Below are 21,091 nucleotides of genomic sequence, written 5' to 3'. Positions count from 1 at the left end.
CTCTCCGCCCCGGCCGCCGCCGCCGCCGCCGCCGCGCTGCTCTCCTCGCCCGGGGCCGGGCCCGGCGGCTGCAGGAAGATGGTGGTGTCGGCCGAGATGTGCTGCTTCTGCTTCGACGTGCTCTACTGTCACCTGTACGGCTACCAGCCCCCGCGGAGCCCCCGTTTCACCAACGACCCCTAGTAAGTACCGCCCCGCCGCCGCCGCCGCCGCGCCCCCCGAACTCCGCGCCCCCGGCGGCGACTTCGCCCGCGGCCGCCGCTCCGATCGCCCCCGGCGCGCGCCCGCACGCACGCACGCACGCGTGCACGCGTGCAAAGAAGAAACTTGGCCGGACGCGTCTGCGCCCCCCTCCCGGCCCGGCTCTCCCGCCCCCCACCCCGCGCGGGCGAGTGAACGGCGAGCCCCGCGCGCCCCGGCGGAGTCCGGATGCGCCCGGGCGGCGCGGCGCGGGCGCCCCCGTCCCTCTCCAGGTGCCCGCCGGGGATGCGCCGGGGATCCAGGAGGCGGCCGCCGCCGCCGCCGCCGCCGCCGCGCTCTCTTTCCAAACAAGTCTCCCGAGCCGGGCTTCGCTCGGCCCGGTGGCCCCGCAGCCGCGCGCCCTTCCCCGCGCCTGTCACCCGGCGGCGTGCCCTGCAGCGCGCGGCGCCCGCCCCGCCAGCCCGGGCGCCCCTGTCCTGCCTGCCCTCCCTCTTTGCCTCGGTCGGACTTCGCCGAACTCCCCCTCCCCAGCCCTCCTGGATCGGGTGCATGTCTCCGCTCGGAGGACTGGCGACGCGCACCGGGGCACCGCTGTCGCTAGGCAGCCGCTCGCTCACCCACCCCTTCAGGGCAGCCCTCCGCTTGCCCTTTCCAGTGGAAGGGTGGCCCGAGGCAGGTGTCGCCTTGGCCTTTGCTACGGCTCCCCTGTTGCCGCTGCCTAGTTTTGGAGCGGTCGGGGGAGAGTGGAAATTAGATTTGCAAAGCTAGACAATGCGGGGAGCTTGTAGTTCGGAAGCAAACGCACGCTCCGGGAAGCCTCGTTTCCAAGCAGACTCGTTGCTGATTTTTTTCTTCAATGGTGGGTACTGATTTGGGCAGCAAACTCCATGGGAGAACAGCCCCAGGTGTGGTCTGTGAGAGGGCAAGATGGCCTTCCGGCAAGCTGGGAAGTTGTCCACAGCTCTTCTGGCTGGTAGTGCCGCTTTAAGTTTTATTGTTTTAATGTGCTATTTGCTCTCCTGCCACGCTGCTGTCGTAAAACTTCTAACCAGGACCTCAAAAGTGTCTCCAGGCCTTATGTGTCAGGGGAAAATCCCCACCACCAGCACCATCTCACCAAGTTGCTTGTACAGCCGGAGTCCCTGTCTAACTGCTTCCGGAAGACCCGTGCTGAATAGCTTCCTTCTCCTCTCTCCAGCTGCCGGTAGATAGTCCCATGTGATCTTGTGATTTAACCAGCCACGCATGCATATTCTGCACTTCCAGATTTCTCCAGGGTTTCCCCCAGCCCCTTTGCAGCCTGCTAGCAACCCCTCTTCAGGATTTCCTGCTCTCTGCACAGAGACTGCCGGGTTGCCAAGTGTTTCCCAGCGCTGTGTTCTCTCAAAATGCTAGTGGGAGCAGTGGCAGAAGGGAGAAGGGGCTGGTGGAAGACAGTAGGCAGAAGGGGAAGGCTTGCACCTTCCCCCGCACAGCTGGATCGAGCTAGCGCTCAAAAGACCCTCATTCTTTAAGGAAGGATTACATAATCCACAGACCCTCAGTGCCTTCCTTGTCACCTTCAAGAATGGTCTGTCATCACCATCGGATGCCTTCCTTCTCCTCCCGAAGAAGGAAAGAGCAATCGCTATCAGGATCGCTTGTGGGCGCATGCAGCCCCCGACCCATCAGCACAAGTGGCCCTCAGAACTGGAAAGGCTGTGCCCCCCCCCCCCCCCGTTTTAAGGAGAATGTGGTGCCACAGGCCAAGTCCTATCTCCCTGGGTAAGCCTTTGTATGTGGCTACCAGCCCCCTGGGACTAGCACCTTGAAAATCCCTTCCACCGCCCCGTCACATCCACCGCCCCAGCATTTTAGCTTTTCTGCAACTTCTTTTGCTAAGTGTTTATGTGTGCTCGCTTTTCTCTCGCTCGCTCTGTCTCACGGAGACATGCTTGTTCCCGTATCGTTAAAGTGGATAGATAGATCTAACCATGGCTCAACTGCTGTAAAACTTGAATACTGTAATCTTGATTATATCGAGACTTGTTAGTCAGAAATTTACAACAGAGAATCTACTCTAAACTAGCCAGATTGAAAGGAAAATACGAGAGATGCCTTGAGATGCAGCTGTTTTTTAAATAGACTTCCCTTTAAAATGCAATATGATCCTGCTTGGAAGTAGTTTTTATGCACTCATAGCATACCTTGTGTTTTGTGTTAGTTTTCCTCTCTATTCCTTTAGATACTCTCAAAAATTAAAGGAAATTGTAGAGGACTCCTCTTTCCTGATTTGGAGACAATCTGTTGTGTATCTGTAAGAATGTGGGGTGCAAGGCAAGCCATATTCACATAGTACCTTAGTGTTAAGTTTTCTGTTTCTTAGCAGGCGCAGGATGGCAGACTCTGGGGTTTACAGCTGCTGAAATCCATGGCTTTGAGAAAGCAGGGGCGGGGGGGGTACCTCTCTGTAGATTTTTTGGGGATTGATGTGTGGTTCTATTTAGGACTTTGCATGATATGTGTATTTGGTTGCATTTCTGCAAAAGGATTGTGAAGGGTTCAGAGTGCAGGGGTTCTTCTGATGGCCTTTTCGCTTGATCTACTGATTGTTAAACCTATTCATGAACTATCACAGAGGCATGATGGAGTTTTAGTTTACTTTAGTTCAGAAATGTGGCAACCGACCTTCATCTGCAAGAGTTGCCAGACATCAAACAAACAAACAAATCCAATAGGAACATAATACAACTGCATTCAAAGAAAAATTGATACAGCAACTCTTCACCCAGCAAGCCAAACAGAAAAAGAAGGTTTCAGCTAAAAAATAACTGTTACATTCTAAAATGTTTACATGCTTGGGCAAAAGAAGTGTTTTCATTTAGTGCTGAAAAGAGAACAAAGTTGTTGACAAGGCTTATCTTTTCTGAGAGGGCTTTCCAAAGTCTGGGTGTCCCTATAGAGAAAGGTGTCCTCCTTTTTTATCTTTTCTGCTGATCTTACTCAAGGTCTTCTTTGAAGATCTTAATGCAAGGAGAGCGGAGTATAAAAGATGGTTTGTTTATTTATTTGGGATATTTCTAGGCCATCCATCATTCTGCGTTTCTGGTGGTAGTCCTTCAGGTATTTGGAGGTGATAACTAGAACCTAGATTTGAGCTTGGTAGAGAATAGGAAGCCAATGCAGTTCTCTGACAATTTGTATAATAAGGCACCAGTGAGACAATCCAGACAAAATTATATTTGCTGAATTTTATACAAGCTTCCCCCACTCCATCAGCTAACTTAATGAATTCTTTTTTTTTAAAAAAAAGCAAACTTCTTCCTCTCATTTATGTCTTATTGTTATCTTGTTTGTTCTTTCATTCAGCATATAAATCTTCGTACAGCATAAAAAATGCAGTTAGTTTTGCATCGCATTTATATACTGCCTTTTTTCCTCTTACGAAGCTTACCTGGCTCTATTTTATGCTCACAACAACCCTGTGGTGTAGCTTGAGCTACGAGTGAGTGCCACCCCAAAGTTACCCAATGAGCTTCATGGATGAGTGGGAACGAAATCCAGGTTTCCCAGATCCCTGGTCCACCACTCCATCCCGCTGAAGATAAATTCACCTTCACGCTGCAGAAGAGCGAAGCTTGACGCGGCCTGTCCTGACGCCTGTACCGTTGAAGTATCAAGCACTCTTCTCCAGTTTGACAGACCATGCTCTTTTGCAACTTAGCCTGCTAGTTTTCCTTTTGTCTTTCAGCTCCAGTCTTCCAAAGAGCAGTTTGTGTCTTCTGCGTCCTTGCCTACATTCTCACGCTATTTCTAATGAACACACAAACTCTTATAGCTTCATGTGACTACCAGCCAAAGGAAGAGGGGACCAGCCTGACTCAGTGGCCTTTTAGGGTTTGTCTGAGTGAAAGGTTCTTCAGGTTCTTAAAGATTATTGTTGCCCCCACACTGTCCCCAGGCCTCAGGCCGTCGTGTTTCCATGCTACTTGCCCCATGGTCTGGCTTAGCAATGCATCTGTTCCTCATCACCTCTTAGTGAAGGACTCGCATTTATGATGAGATAAGCATCCCACTTGCTTCAAGTATTTTAGAGATCTTACAGATACAGCAGTGGGGCAATGCCACTCTTAGGACCAGCCAAAATTACAGGAAATTGTCCAAGCATTCAGTTTCTCCAGGACTCTTTATCTGGCTAGGTGGTTCAGGAAGCGAATGGACGAGGGAGGGCACACCCACCATTTGACCAGGTTCATGGCTGGAAGGGTTGCAGATATACCCGGTCTCCAACTGGGGATCTGTAGTCTGAATGAATTAGTCTGTGGCCGGTTTTGCAGGTTTCAGATTACACCTAGCAGTGCATTTTGGGAGAGGGAGGCAATGGCTGCTCTGTGTTTGTGAAAACATGAAGGCCAGCAGTAACCCTGATCTGCCTTTTCCTTGAACTAGACAAACAGGATCCTGCTGCAGCACAAAACATTCCAAATAAGAGCGCTGGAGAGTAAAAGGGAATTTTCCATATGTTGCCATGGTGTGTTTATGGAGGAAATGAAGATCCTAATCAGGTTATTGAACATGAGCAGAGCCTTTGGGAAGACAGTTCCTCTGGATACGCTCTTGTGACTTGCGATCCTCATTGAGCATGAAAAGCTAAAGAGCAGCAGTGGTTCCCCTGGATACCACAGCCTCCACACAGCATCCTTTTTTTAAGCAGCAGCCCCAGAAAAACCCTATTTTCTCAAGGTCATTTAAAAATGTGTTTGCCTCGCCCCAGCCCATTTACCTTATCCTTGATAAAATCGCATTCTCTAATAGCAAAGTGAGAGCTGAAACACCAATCATGATCTACCCAAAGCAGATATATGGAGGAAACCTAGAGGGAGGTATACCTGGTATACTTGAGGGAAACTCCAGGTGTGCAAAAGAACCCCCCCCCCAAAAAAAAACCCCTCTTAAGTGGGGGAAGCCAAACAATCAACTCCAGCCTAGCATAACCATTGAATACACTTGTAGCTTGGACGGTTAAGTGACCGCTGTGTTGATGGCTGGAGGAACGGAATGCATATCCTACAAAGTGTATGGCAGGAATCCTGAACAGGAGAGCTTATGCTAGGAGAAGAGAAGATGCTGTAACTGTGTGTTTCAGGTTCCACTTTCTTGCATTAATGATTCAGGATGAATCCCCAAAATATTTCACTACATACAGATACTCCTTCACTGAGTTTCTGGACTCTCAGCTTTGTTGCATGGTTGCTGTATGCCAAACTATTATTTGGTCACAGCCAAATGTTGTAAAATACTATATGAAATCAATATTTTGCAACTGTTTAGATATCACTCTCACCATTTCATCTTTGACTTTTGTTTTAATATTGCTATTACAGTTTAATTCTCCTTAAATTCCTTTAAAAATGTAACACTAAGACTTAGTATTCCAGGATAAAAACCAAGAAAAGAACAATTCAGTGAACCATTCAAATGTAACTTTATTCAATATAGCTCAAAGTTATAATAATGAATTACATTTTAAAATAACAATTTAATGTCCTTGTTTCATAGTAGAACTGTTTTTGTAATCGACACAAAACCTGCTTATGATTAAAGCTTTATTTCTTTTGTTCTAATAAAGTTAATGGTTTAAAAATGCTTGACTATTATTTAACCAGTATTTCTGACTGATCCAATAACCAAATCTTTTTTGAGCAGTTGAGTACACAACCCGAACTTTGTTTGGGCTGCCCCATTGTTTCGGGCTATCGAACTGTGCTTTTCTCCATTCCGAATTGTGTACAGATGGATAAATAGGATATAGATAGTGAAGGGTGGAAGGAACAAGCATCTGTGCTGAGAATGCTCTCACTGTCAAAGCACCTTTTATGACCAGTGCAGCATGCGTATTGGTCTTTTCTGCTTTGGCAACTGCTTGAATCCCCTGGTCTTTCATTCTGGATTCTGTCCATTTTTAGCCATTTGGATTGATTGATTGAGTGATTGGTTGGTTGGTGCATTATACAGAAAATTAATGGTCTGATATGCACAGTGCTGGTGTTACCTTGACCTGTGTTGTCCACACTTTGCTCATCCTCCACATGCTAAAGCAAGTACCTCTACAGTAGCTACCTCCTGGAGAAAAGCCACACCTCAGTGGTGGAGGTGAGGGCATGCCCCTCTTTGCATGCACAGGCCCTGGATTTATCCTCCTTTTTGTCTGAAACCATGGAGAACTGCTGCCAGTTCTGTAGTGTCTGTAGTACTGAGCTTGATGGACCAGTAGTCCGACTTTGCATAGGTCAGTTTCCCATGCTGCTTTTACAGTGACGAGGTGGGATATGTCCTTGGTGCTGGCCAGGACATTTCTTCTTTAGTCTTCTGACTTCCTTCAGCCCCTCAGTAATTCCTGAAGAAAACTTTATTCCATTCTGAGAATGACACCTGAGCTCATCCAGGTATATTGTACATCCTCACAGCCACCATTTTGCCCTTCTTGCTAAGGAATGCTATATATCTTCTCTCCTATTTCGCAGGCAACAGGATTAGACCAGGTTTGCAGAGACCTGAGTTTCAAATCTCCATATGGCCCTGAAAGTCACTGGTTCACTGTGGGCCAGTCTTAGATTCTTAATCTAGCCCATATCATGGTTACAATGGTAAAACTGGAGGGAGGGGCCCATGTACAATGTTTTAACTTCCTTGGGGGAAATTATTTAGCTTTTTTGGAGGACTGGAATAAACAAAAAATTAGGTGCTCTGGGAACATGCTTGAACAGTGGGCTAAAAATTGTATAAATATAATTAGAAACGGGACTTATGTTACCCTTTCATAGGATTCTAGTATTTCAAATATCCCCATCTTTTATTTTGCCACATCTTTTCTCTGTAACTAGTGCTTACCATTCTCAGTTGATTTCATTAATGAGTTTTGCTCAATACCATGTCAGCTCTCCACAGACAGTCTCATCACATCTCAGTACATCCTTCCCTCCCACAATCCTCTTCTTTTAATCCTCTGTGTCATCAAGGAATCCTCTTATTATCCTATAGTCGATTTGCTACAGTTCTAGTTCTCCATTTGGAACGCTTACCTATGATGCTTCACTTTATGAAGGCTACCATGTCAGTTAACACTATTCTTGACTGTGTAGGTAGTGTTGTTGTTGTTGGCATCAGGTCATCTCCAAATTATTGGAGTCCTATGAATGAGTACCTTCCAAAATAACCTGTGCATTGCAGCCTTGCTCAGTTCTTATAGACTCAGGGTTGTGGCTTCCTTTATGGAATTGGTCCATCTCAGATTGGATCACCTTCGACTTTCCCTAAAAAGATTGTCTCCTCCAGAGAGCCTGGCCTTCTCATGATGTGTCTGAAGTAGAACAGCCTCAGTCCATCATTTTTGCTTCCAGGGCAACGTCTGGCTTGATTTCATCTAGGACCTCCTAGTTCATCTTTCTGCTGGTTCAGGGTATTCACAAAGTTCTCCTCCAACCGCACATGGGGAACACACCCATTTTTTCCTATCAGCTTGCTTCACTGTCCGGCTTTCACACCAATACATATTGATGTAGAATACAAACGTGTTGATGAACTTGGCCTTGCTCTCCGGTGAAACATCCTTACCCTAGATGGGTTTTTCTAGTTCTTTCACTGCTTGCCCTTTCAGGTACTAGCCTTCTAATTCTCAGCTGCAGTCATCCTTTGGATGGACAATCAAGCCAAGGTATGCATGATCTTTCACAATTTCAGTTTCTTCATCATTGACGTTGAAGTTGTGTGATTCTTCCACAGTCTTCAGTCAGTAGCCCTCATCAGACAGATTCTGCATGCCCACTTTCATATGACAAGACAAATGGCCCTGATTGTATGACTCATACGATGTTCAGAAGGCTTTGCAACAGCAAAACGCGGAAAGGTCCACATGCCTTAACTTCAGAGCTGTTCTTGTGCCAGGGATTGGAACAGTTTTGACTAACTTGAGTGCTGCATAGTGACTTGCTCACTCTTTCTCTGTTTCCTGGAGAACCCTTGATTTATAACGAATACAACTCTTGGTGGGGTACTTGATGGCTCAGCAACATGGAGCTTTGCTGGTGTGAGAGCATTCCACCCAGATGGGGTTGTGATGTTCTTACTGAACTGTATGATTGGGTGGCAACTACAAGATACCTGAGAAGTCATTTTTTCCCCATGGCTTTCCAAGGTGGGCCTTCAGCAGTCAGAGTTCTTTCTTCAGATCCTACATCCTTTCAAAGCTTATTCCAACACAGACTGTTCAGGATCCACATTGCCACACACACATTTCTGCTCATGAGCCATGGCATTTCAGCTTTTCTCCTGCTAACAGGAGTCTCTAAACTCCCCCCCCCCCTTGAGATGCTTGGGCTTAAAGCCAAAACTAATAACTGTCCTTTGTGTGCCTCTTAACCTTTGTAGGTTCCAGCGCTTGTAAAATCGGTTAATTTCCTTGAACATAACTTAAATTCTCTGTGTTACCTCACATGCCCCTTGGAAATGCTGCTTATAAGGCTGGAATTAATATTCTTCCATCTATTACCAGGAATTAAAATTTATGGAGAAATCAGGTGGAGCGTAGCAACACACAAGTCCCTGTTTAACAGTGATGACGGATCTTAAGGATTCTGCCCTGCCCATTCAGAGTGATCCAAGGCTTTCATCCCAGTGGTTTTGTGTACAAGTGTCACCTCCTAGATTGCTCCCAAAACCAGGCTAATCATGTACATGTAGCTCGTATACCTAATGAGAATCTGTTGCTTATAGGTGAGTCTATAAGGAGTCTGTGTGCAAATCTGTGAAGAATACTTAATTCCAGAGGGTGTGCCGTATTCGTCTGTTATAGGAAAAACAGCAAAGCTTTGCAGCATAAGCTTTTGTGGGCCAAAGCCCATTGTCAGACACTTCCACTCAAGAGTATTTCATTTCACCCCTGTATTTAATTAATGCGTCAGAAATTAATTCCAACCACAGGTTAGTTTGTGGCTGACTGACTAACCAAAGCATATATTACTCATGGAACTCCCTTCAGTAAGCTGTTGAGGGATAACTCCCTGAAATAGCCTAGCTGTGTATCCTGCATGTTTTGATGAAAAATCCACAATTTTGTCCTTCCACATACATATTTGTTCTTGAATAACTTTTATCCAACTTCACGGAACACTGAGGGTCCTTCATGTTTAGAATCGCTCGATATTTTAAGTGCTCTAGAAAAACGTAGCAAAGTTAGGCAGGATTTGATTGAATTTCACTAGCATCGAGTCTATTTAAAGAATGATGCTGCGGTTATGAAACAGTGATGAACAGTCATTTCCCCACTGACCAGGTCAGTGCAGGGCTGTCCTGTGGAGTGTTGAGGGGAATGAGGGGACCTTCGCAACTGTCTCCCTCACTGCCATCTGTCTTATCAGATCGCCATGACATCTTTGCCAGGCACTTTGTACATAAAATTGCTTGCATTCCATCTGATTTGAAAGCTGTTGTCATGGACAGTGCAGAGTTCCCTTGCTCCATTTAGTCATGCTTGGTTAGATCAGTTTCAGATTTTTCCTGCCGATGCTGATGAGATGGTTGAGGGGTCCGTGCCTCTTCTTGGTTCTTGGATCTTTGCCCACCTTGACTTATTACAGCTGTTGTGGAAAAGTTGGCTCTTTCGGTCATACAGTGGCACATTCTTTACTATCCAAGGATAAGATCGATACAGACTTCACTGAAAAGGTCAGGCGCATTTGGGTGGGGGAGTGGTTCTTTGGCCAACATATAATTCACCATGCCCAAGCAACGTCGTTGATGGGTAGTGGTGGGTAAATCCCCACTTCTCCTAGATTGTACTGACTTTTGAGATCTTTTTCAGTCTCTTTTTCATAGAATCATAGAATAGTAGAGTTGGAAGGGGCCATGAAGGCCATCGAGTCCAACCCCCTGCTGTTGCAGGACACCAGTTCACACCATCCCACTCAGATGCCCATCCAGCCTTGCTCTGAATGCCTCTGGTGTGGGAGAGCCCACCACCTCTCCAGGCAGCTGGTTCCACTGTCGTACTGCTCTGACAGTGAAGAAGCTTTTCCTGATGTCCATTCTGAAACTGGGTTGTCGCAACCTGAATTGATTCTTCCATGTCCTCCACTCTGGCATCAGCCAGAAGAGATCTTGACCTTCCTCTTTGTGACCACCTTTGAGCTACTTATAGAGGGATATCATGTCCCTCCTCAGTCCTCTCTTCTCCAGGCTGAACATGACCAGTTCTCTCAGCCTCTCCTCATAGGGCTGCTTATGGGATAGAGATTATTGTGATGGATGACCTGCATCCAGGGCTGGACAGGAGCCCTGGGCTCTTATTAGTCTTCATGTGTAATTATTTCGAAAGCCAGTAAGGGTAGCCATGACTCCATTTGGAATTTGTAAAATTTTCAGGTATTGCTTTGCTGCCTGGATATTAGATTCCAAATAAATCTAGAGGTGATTTTGGATTATTTTTGTTCTGTCTCATAGAAATGAACTAGTGGAAATCACCCTTAAAGTTCTGTTCTGCCTGGGAAAAACAGCAAAAAGATGTTTTTAAACTCTCTAGGTTGATATCAAGGGTTGATACCTGATGCTTGATAGCAGGTGTGTCTCAGGACATTGTCGAGGGGAGATTCCCACATTGGGACATTGTAAGTGTGTCCTTGCATGAGTAGAACTAAAACTATAAAAATATTTATTTATAAAAAACAGTAGTAGAAAGGTGGCCAACAGGTGCCCACTTGGGCACTTTGGAGAAAACTGAAACAGGAGGGTAGCAGAAGAAAAACGCCTTGGCCAGCAATCAGGAGTTCCCAGTGATGGAGGGAAGAGGCCGATTCAGCCATCGAATCCCCGGTGTAGGGGCTGGAAGCCTGAGGGGGAAGGAAGGGGAGAGCAAGCCATATTGAAGCTGACCATCTGCTGGACACCCCATGGGCTGCTTGCACAACAACTAATCCACTGTGGCTTATTGCCAGGGCAGGTTAGCATGACCTGCCAACCCACCCATGGAGAAACACTTTGCTAAGTACCGTTGAGAACATAATTGTAAATATACTCCCCCCCCCCGCCTCCCGCCAATCTCTTGCATCATCTCGCCTCTTTTCCTTCAAACATTTCTGGATGCCTGTGATAATTACCTTAAGTGCATTGCTGTAGGACAAATTTAATGCAATAATTGGTGTGTTTGTTTTCCACAATTTTGGTTACAACTTGCATGAAGGGACACATCTCTGACTTGTTGCTGTGTTTACTTTCCTGTTCATGTGGATTTTTTCTGTCTGGGTTTTTGTCCCAGCTGCAAATTGTTTCTAGGACACCGAAGTTGCTTGCATTATAGTTGACAAAACTTCCTTTGCCACTTTGGATTTCTTTGTTCTCAGAAAATTGTGTTCTTTGGAAGCTAATGCCGAGAGCAGTTCTGATTAAATAAGCTAACCTTGACTCTGCAGAACTTGTCAACATATTTTGTTTTTTTCCTCATACTTGGGATCTTCAGCCTACTAGGGAAATTGTGTGGGGATGTAAACTTTCTTTTCTACTCAGTTCAGAAGCTACTCCAAACCGTAGTTTAGGAGATCAGCTGTCTTCCCTCTCCTGTTTATTACTAACCATTCTTAGTGAGTTAGCACTGAAAGACAGTGTGGTGTGGTGCTTAGTGTGTTGGACTGGAAACCTGGGAGATCCTGGTTCTAAGTGACTTTGGACCAGCCACTCTCGGTCTTAACTACCTCACAGGATTGTTGGCGTTGTGAGGATAAATTGGAGCTATGTAAGTTTCCTTGGGCCCTCACAAGAGAGAAAAGGGTGAGAGGATAAATTCAGTATAATACTAACAACAACCGTAGTTTGGCCAATCAGACTAGGAGATTGATTGATGCTTTTCCTCCAAACCAGAATCAGAAATGGGACAGCTCAGTAGCTTTTGATATTGGTTTGAACGTCAAACCATAGTTCACCCATTCTAACTGGTGAGGCCTTGGAGCATGAAAACCTCCAAGGATTGGCAAGGAAAATCCTGTACGGAAAGGAAGGAGAGCGCCCTGGACACTGTTGCTGTGGCTCTTCCTCAGTCCACAAGGCCGATGCTTTGGAGGTCGTAGGAACCTCTTGCCTAGCCAAGTTGTGTGAAAGATTGCCGAACACCTAGCGCACCCATCTGAACAGCCTTGCAAACCTCTCTTCGCCCAGGGCAGCCTTCCCAGCATGGCTGGCTGGCTGGGGACAGTGGGGATTACAGTGCGACATATCTGGAAGGCACCGAGTCGCGGAAGGTGCTCAAGGCTATTTCTCACATGATCCTTGAAGGAATTCTTGCCAAACCCAGGACATATGCGGTTCATGAGACTTTAATTTCTACAGCGTCTTCGTCATTGTGTGCCTTGAAAGGTGGCTAACAAAGCAGAAGGCTTATCTTAAAACTCAGTCGCGGCAGCTCATGGTTGAAACAGCGGATGCCCTGCAGAGAGCGATCCTCCCCGTTATGCAGATGTGGTTCAAGGCCGCCCGCCCCGCCCAGCCTCTGCAAGACAAGAAATGATCCTAACTCTTCGATCATTTCAGATTACCTTAAGAGGTAGTCATTCTTTTGTGCTGATTCCAGCAACACTGCTGTTTATTATCTTTTTTTCTTGGAAACATTGAAACATTTTACAGCGGTGTTATGTTTTTCTTTGTTTTTTCTTAACTATTTGCACAGGAATTGGCAAGGATTTAAAAAGTGGCACATTCTCTGAATGTTTAGTAAATGCTGTGTACTTAAGAAATACCATGGCGCTACTCAGAGGAGAATTCCTGCACACACAGAAGAAAGAGTGATGAATGTCCTTTGGCATGAAAAGCCAGGAAAAGGGAGTCTCAGGAAGTTACAGAATGAATGTGCAAAGAGAACTTCCTTGAATTAGCTAAATTTCTGAGAACAAATGAGAAATTAAGCCTTTTGGCAGTTTTTCTCACAATCTTAACCAGAATCTTGGTTAACTGATTAGCAATGCCAAAATAATGTAAGTGTGGGCACCTCTGGTTTGAATTATTGTGGCGCGTTATGTATGGCATGGCCTGGGGAAATTTCAGCTGGTCCAAAATAAAGTTGCCAGATTATTAACCAGGACTGATCAACAGGATGATTTTCCGTTGCCGCTCTGTGATCTGCTTGTCTCGGGACCAACTTTAAAGTGCTGGCATTAACATCTAAAGCCCTGAACAGCTTGGGGCCAAGTTACCAGGGGTGATCTACCAAACTAAGGCAGGGGCTTTTTTGTGGCGGCCTCTCCTGTAGAATGCCTTCCTTAGGGAAGCTTAGCAAGTGGCTATTTTGAAGTTTCTTTGAACCCGGGAGAAGATCTTTCATATTTTCCCAGGCTTTTCGTTTCTCAGCATGCATGCGAAAGCTCCCAGATTCAATCCGTGCACTTTGTAGATCTTGTTGCTGTGGCCCTGGCAGCTGGCAGACATCGTTAAAGGTAAATTTGGCCTCTTCTGGGCCACCGTTGTGCTTTGCCCCAGCAATTTGGCAGCAAAGCACCAGTTGTTTCGCCGTGGCTGAAACTCAGCGGATGCATCCTCTGGAGAGGCTGGGTGGGTTGGCATTGGCTACCGAAGCTGCACAGCAGGCAAAACTCCCAGGAGAACACAGTCACAGCTTTCTCACTAGTGAAAGTTGAAGTCAAGAAGTAAAGGGAGATAAAATATGAGATGGAGTGACTCCATAAAGGAAGCCACAGCCTAGAATTTACAAGAGCTGTCCCGGATAGGGCATTTTGGAGAGCTTTCATTCCTATGGTCACCAAAAGTTGGAGACAGATTGATGGCCTATAGCAGCAGCAGCAACAACAAACTGAAGTTGTTCACCCCCTGATCTAGGGAAAGCAACCTCAGTTCATACAACTCAGAAAACCTTGGATTCCTAATGTATTTAACAACACGAGTCCCTTACATTAAACTTAAAGGCCTAAGTGTTGTCCAAAACAATATGATATGGGAAAGTTGCACAGCAGCTGGTATGAGTCCTTAAGAATCCTGAGTTGCTTACGGCTTTGTGAACAGTACTTGGATCTAAGCCTCAGTGGCACAGCTTCCTTACGCTGAGAGTGAAATTCTGGAATGCACTTTATATAGCGTGGTCATGGAACAGTTTATGGAAACATCAGGTAGTTCAGAGTTTCATGGCACTCCTTCTCCGAAGGCCCTCGAGCACCCAGCTAAGATCTTCCCGTTCTGGTAGGCTTTTCAGTTCCTGGGCTTAATCGGGTTGGTTTATTTGTTTGTTTTACTGATCCCATTTTATTCCCCATCGTGTCCTGCTAGGATATATTCTTTAGTCTTCAGCTTGTTTTAATGCTACTGGAGGAAGGCGTTTGTTTTGTCATTTTCAAATACATTGCATGTTGCCTTCATTTTTTGAAACGAATACATACATAGAAGAACAGGACTCAACCATTTAAAGTGCATCAGCATAATTACAGTGCTCCCTTGCTCTGCTCACTTCTTGGCTGCCACCCTCGTATGATGCTTCCACCCCCTGCTGAAATTCCAATTACTTTGGGTGTAACGCAGTCTGCCTTCATCAAACAGGTGTAGCAATCTGTTGGATATAATCTTGCTCCAAGGCCTCCGCAGGAGCAAGATGAATCAGAATCTTCAGATTAATATCCAGCGTACTATACCAGTGATACATTTCTAAACTTCAGTTAAAATGAGTTGGTTTTTGCTCCTGTCATCTTCCTTTGTGAGATGTTCCCAGAGATACCATCAGTGAAATTTAAAAGCCTAAAGGTTGAGCAAGAGACAAGTCCTTCTTGATGGTCTCTGTGCATCACTCATCTGCACACTGTGTCTGTATGGAGCCTCATTCAGGAAACATCTAAAACTGAAGAATTTTAGGCAGAAAATCTTCCTGCACTATTGCACATGCCCATAGTGGGTTCCCACCCTTCCCCCCCATTCCTCTTCATCCACCATTCTCATTGCTTTGAAGGATTCCTCTTCTTCTCTGAGGACTATGCTTCAGTTGCTGGGAATTTCAGAGTCCAAGTTCCCCCCTCTGATGACTCTAGCCATGGGTCGTATGGATCCTCCAACACCATCTTGGTCATCGGTTCTCCCTTTGACCAAAAAACTCCCTAAACCAGGATGCCAAAGCCTCTGAAGTACAAAAGAAAAAAGACTCCAGGCAGTGTGTCGCCGCACCCCACTTGGTTTCAATTCCAGCCCTGCTACTGCTCCGCAGCTCTCCAGTTGCTACAGCTTTCAGTCCTGATATCAGAAATAATATTGATTGCTTCTTCACACTGAGAGATTTGAGATGCTTCCCTCTCGGGCTGCTGTTCCAGAAGTGGCTCCGGAAGTCAGATTTTGGTGATGCTGCTGTTTTCATAATCTAGGTTTTTGAAAGTAGGGTGCGAATCAAGGCTTAGAGGAACTACTTCACAGCATGGTATTGGATTATAAGCTTGACAGTGAGAAACTCTTAACAATAAAGTTTCACTTTTAATCCCATCACATATTATATATTTGTTGCTGTGGCAAAGAACTTCGTAATGCATTGATTAACCTGTGAGAACTTTTTAACATTTGCTAGCAGGCATATGGAAATACTTAAAACAAAATCTGGAAATTGCTTGTGTTAATTGACTTAGGTTTTCCGTAAATGCGTACAGCAAGGGTATTTCTCCATTATATGGTGTTGAATAGTTCCTTCATGTCCTCTAATTACATCTTGATCATGATTCAGTAGAGATCACAGGTGAATTATGTTTTATACAGGCACTAGATGTTGACTCCAAAGCTACAGTCAGTTGAGACCCTGATTAAAAATGCCTCGTCTCCTCCCACAAAAGCCAACGCTGTCTCCCGGGGTCAGAAGAGATGTTATGTTGAGATAGCCCCTGGATGGCCTTGGTTTGATGGTTCACTGCTCCCCATGAAATCACACCCTGAAATCCACTCCCAGTTTCTCCCTGCAGGGAAAAAAAACTTCCAGAACAAGCTGGACTTGTAAACACTCTCCAGAACACGCGAGGGCCAAAACCAAGGACAAGGATGGGCTTCCAAAAACATCTCCAGGTCTGTGATGTTAGGGAGATCTGCTGAGATGGACCTTGTCTGTGCACAGAACTTACACCCAGTCTGGAGGCCTAATTTATCAGGAGCTGGTGTAGTGATTTCCCCCTTCCTCGTTGCTCTCAAGTGCTGAGAAACTTCAGCTAAGAAGAGCCAGGCGGCCTGCCTGCACCGCGAGGCAACATGCATGTACAAATAGTTAGGCACCCAGTGAGATGTCCTACAGCGAATGGATCTAGCCCAGTATTGCTGGCTCAGGCTGGCAGTGGCTCTCCAGGGTCTCATGCAAAGGACCTTCCCATCATCTGCTACCCGGTCCTTTTCTGTAAGAGTTGCCCAGGACTGAAACCACAACTTTCTGCTTACCAAATATATGCTGGACTTCGATTTCATGCAGTCCTTTTGCACTGCAAGAAATGCCCGCAATAAGCAGGGTGTTGGTACCTATCTTGGGTAATTAACTCAGGTTGAGTGATGAATTGCAGCTTAAATTTACCGATGACTTGACTGAGCGTTACTGTATGCCGTGGGTGGTGTGTGTAACAATATCTACTGGCATTTCCAGTTATTCCTGGCTGCTAATGATAAACTGGTACAAAGTTTATCGTCTGGTACATTTTTTGAAAGTAAGCACACTTGGCAATCCTAGTCTTTCTAGATTAAGCAATCTTTCGTAAGCATATGCAGTCATGGTTAACTGGCAGCTAATTCGGCAGACTTTGCTTAATGACTGTGGAGGATGGGCACGCATTTAAGCATTGGGGTTTATTGCAGTCCTTAGAGCACCGGTTGAGTTAACAGTATTTGACAGTTGCTGTTTCTTGCTCTGCACTTTATCAGCCTAAAACAACAAAGTGGATGATTCCTAAAGCGTGCCCTGTTTGTGAAGGAGCCTCAGTAGGAGAATGCGAGAACGGAATGGAAAGGAGGGAGAACCGGATGCATGAAATAGTCAAGAGAGCGTTAGTGAAGAAAAGAGATTTCACGTTACTTCAACTGTGGCAGTTGTGCCTGACTTAGGCCCACTTCAGGAGGTCTTCTCCTCCGTTCATGAAGTTGAGGTTGATGATATGAGTCTTCCGCAGCCCCAGCTCTAGTATTGCTGGGCACCGCTTGATCCCAGAGAGGTCACCCTAGGCCTCTTGGCAGCAGAAGTCTAGGGATCTTCATAATCCTAGCTCACCTGTGGGGTCAGAGGACGAAGCCAGCCCTGGAGGGCATCCATACCAAAAGATGTGGGCGCAGGTGGCTTCCCATTGGCAAAGTACACATTTGGGGGCCTAAAGTGAACTTCTCAGGAATAAGAGGGAAGTTGGGCTTCCCCAACAGCAGGCAGCCTGAAGGCTTGGGTTAACTGTTTGCAGTTGGGTCCAGATAGCCCTCTGAAGACCAGGCTGTTTAAGCCTTCCCTTCTGGAACAACCTCCCCTAAGCTCTGTGGGCCTTAGCTGCATTTCCCATATTCCTAAAGCTGCCCTGTTCGTGGGCCTTCCCTTGGCTTCCTCCTTTGTGGTTGGACCAGGCGTCATTCAACCCCCGCACCAGGGAGCATGCTGGCTTGCCAGCCGTGCAGGCTGTGGGTGGACTTTGAGCGTCTGGCATTTTCCTGGGGCACGTGCAGTGCTTCAGAGGCCCCTCTCAAGGCAGGGCTGTGATTGTGTTAAAGCTGCCCTCTTGGGGGGAAGCAGTGCCCAGGCGAGGAACAGGAGCTGGTTCCTCTGCTCAGTTGGGGCTAATGCTGTTGACGAGGCTGATGGATAGAAGAGAGCAGCTGAGATGGGGTGACTGTCAGATGAACTCGGAGGGCAATTTCTGGCAGGTTTGGTTCTACTCACCAGCACTTAACCTAGCGTGCAATTCACGCACCGTCTCAAATGCACTTGTCACTTGCTTGGAATGCCTTAGAAATGCCGTCTAGTCGGCCGGTCGTCACGTTTCAGTCTCCTTCTGTTCACTGCCACCTTCTCAGACCATGGAGGCAACAGCAGGTATTACCTTGGTGCTTCACAGCTGCATAGAGTGATTTGTGTAACAGTAAATAAAGCAAGCGCATGAAGTGACCAGGAAGGCCCTGGGAGATGATGTTGGTTTTTGCAAAACCTTCTGAGGCGCAGGACGATGGCGCTCCTAAGGGCCACTTTTGCCCTTTCCAGCACATGGGGCATTACTCAAAATTTCTTCTGCATGCCGTCAACCTCACAGTACGCCACTAGCGAGAGGACCTGTGCCACTCAGGCCCTCTCCTCTTGGCCTGCCTGGAGGACATTCCTTGACCGCCAATTTCAGCACTGTGGAGACATGAGAAGATGCGAACGTAATATTAGGTGAGGCCAAAGACCCGTCTTGTCCGGGTGTTGTATTCCCACACTGACCAACTAGGCAGATGCCCAAGGGGAGCCCCCAGGCAGGACGTGAGTGCCGAAGCACCGTCCCGTTTGTGTTTCCTAGTCACTGGTGTCCCGGAGGTAATGCAGGAGGTGAGCCAGTGTGCAGCTGGTTAATTTTAGACTTCGATTTAACGGTCTGACCCTCCCAACTGCTTGAGAGAGCTGCGTGTGTGTTATTTCAGTTGGGAAGCACATGTACAACTGGGATCTCTCTCCCCCAGCCCACCCACATTCCTCGCTTTACAAACGCTCCTTCGTTCTCGTGTACTGGAGTGGGGGGGAACCTATTTGTCAGTCCCGGTTAAAAAGAAATTCTCGGAGCACGTGCAGTTCTCATTTTAAGCTGACTTCAGTCATAACACCATCAGGACCACACTGATAACGCATTCTTTTTTTCTTTTCTTTTTTGGCTGCCCTGATTTTCTTGGCAAGCAGCACTATGTTGTTGTAGAAAAGAATAGTATATTTTAGAGTCAAAATAATAAAATGAACAATTTATGTACAGGTCTGGGCAGCCAGCCCTGACTATGAAACGTTTGGAAAATAAGAAGAAAGGCAGGATGTGGTGGTGGTCAGCGGGAGGCATCCATCCAGGTGGGGCCTGGCCTGTCCGTGTCGTCCTAGGTGCTGGCATTGGGCCATTGGCCACATCACCTACTGCTCTCTGGTGGCTCACCTGGCGACTGTGGGTCGAGCCCCAGGTGAACCACCGGGAAAAGCTGTGATGTGTGGGGGCAGCATGGGGAGGGCAGGCAGTTGGTGGGGGCAGCAGGGGTGCCTGGAAGGCTGCAGTGCAGGGACCAGGCACTGTCTAGGGGCATCAACAAGAGGGTTGCCTGCGGCAAGAAGCGGCCACCCAACATGTTTAACCAAGAATCCTTTTAAAGGTGCCGCTCTATTTTGCCAAATACTGGAGGTTGAAGACACCCAAGTCCTTGCTTTCCCCACATTTATGTGTGTTTTTATTCAGGTCTTACTTATTTTAGTTTGCTCATTTATATTCCTTGTCTCTTCCAAAAACCTCAGAGCAGCTTGCAATAATGTGTGTGCGTTTGGGAGGGAATCCTCTCTGCATTCACTGTAGGAAGAGACTATAATTTGCCATATAGTTTGCCCTCTGTGTTAGCTGTAGCATTAAAGAAAGGCGTACTAATTTAATTCGGCCTGTATTTGCTAGTGCCAAAGCACTGGAGCACGGTGCAGACTTCAGGAATTGTTGGCTTTGCTTACATTCATCTTGCAATAGGGAGATTACATTTTAATCCTCTGTTAAACTTTTAAACAGCTTTTTTGATGTTGGATCCCCATGTTTTAAGTGTGTGTGGTTGTTTTTTTCAGAGGCCAGTGCTAGTGAGGTTTTTCTCCTGATTGTTTTGTGCAGGAAATAGGTCTGTCAGTCTGTCCTAAAATCTGTTGCATTTACCTGCTTTGGGCTCCTTGAACAATCTTTGAATGAATGTGCTCCGTGGAGGCATCACACGGTTGGTAGTCTTCTCACAAATGAATGAAGGCTCACTTCTGTAGTAGCAACTTCTCACCAGTTGTACAACAGAGACAAATACATTGTGGATTTGTTTGTCTGTGTCTGAAAACATTTGCACCTAGTGTACTTTTGGAAGTATCTCTTGAAGGGTTTTAGGAAATGATACTTTGAGACATTCAGAAGTCTAGTTTAGATCACATGTCAATTTGGCAGTCTCTTGTGTAAACTCTTTGCATGCCAATTGTGTCTCTCACATTTCTAGTTTGTAAATCATTGTTTGCTGGGCCAGCCACAATTAACAATCATGGTATGCCTCTCAAGCCAGAATAGGCTGCAGTCCAATTCATACTGTAATTTTTAATTTGGCGTTGGAAGCATAGAATACTAGGTATAGCCTTATTTTGATACCAGGCCAAATGATGGTTACCCCACTGTAAGAGGTCCAGGGCTGGAGAAGGAGAGTACTGGAGTCCGCAACAGAGTGACTGATGGCCAAAGCATGCTTTGATTACCTGAAACAGGTGTCCAAGTAACAGAAAAGTTGCTTTTCTGCACAGCTCCACCCAGAGATACTTATCTCTTATCTCCACCCAAAGATAAGAGAATGGTTTCTTATTCCACAGAGCAGTGGAACTGAGGATTGATTGGATTGTCAGCCCATTAAAAGTCTCAAGTAGCTGTGCTTAGGAGCTTGCTTTAAATGGGAGAATTTCATGATGTTGGTGACAATGTACGTCTCAACCTTTGGCCCAGATTGTTCCCTCCAGGCAACTTAAAACATGCAACAAGAATAGTTAAACTCGAAAACAATCCAAAACCTTTAAAAAACCGTAAAGCAGTAATAACTGCACAGCAGAGACAATGAGATTGCAGACTCTTCTGGGCTTAGTGGCACTGGATCGCTTAGCAAAGCAGAAGCAGTGTAGTGGCAAGGGAACCAACAACTTGCCTAGCTCTCAGTTGCACGGAAG

At 46.4% G+C, this 21,091-nt stretch overlaps 1 protein-coding gene across 3 annotated transcripts in view; it reads left to right on the top strand.

Moving 5' to 3' along the window:
* The first annotated feature begins 27 nt into the window (after window positions 1-27).
* AMMECR1 (AMMECR nuclear protein 1) overlaps window positions 28-21,091 on the top strand; it is a 65,864-nt gene continuing 44,800 nt past the window's right edge. For 2 of the 3 annotated variants that reach the window (XM_044427346.1, XM_044427345.1), the window contains exon 1: window positions 28-182. In XM_044427346.1, coding sequence (XP_044283281.1) covers window positions 79-182 — 104 coding nt within the window. In that variant the 5' untranslated portion in view covers window positions 28-78. The remainder of the gene's footprint in view (window positions 183-21,091) is intronic. The other variant, XR_006414449.1, reaches the window with a different exon arrangement.

This window comes from Varanus komodoensis, unplaced genomic scaffold (genome assembly GCF_004798865.1).
Source record: "Varanus komodoensis strain SLA01 unplaced genomic scaffold, ASM479886v1 scaffold18_3, whole genome shotgun sequence".
Taxonomy (NCBI): Eukaryota; Metazoa; Chordata; class Lepidosauria; order Squamata; family Varanidae; genus Varanus; species Varanus komodoensis.
Note: the sequence above shows the minus strand (reverse complement) of the source record. Positions and strands in the feature narration are given on the sequence as shown.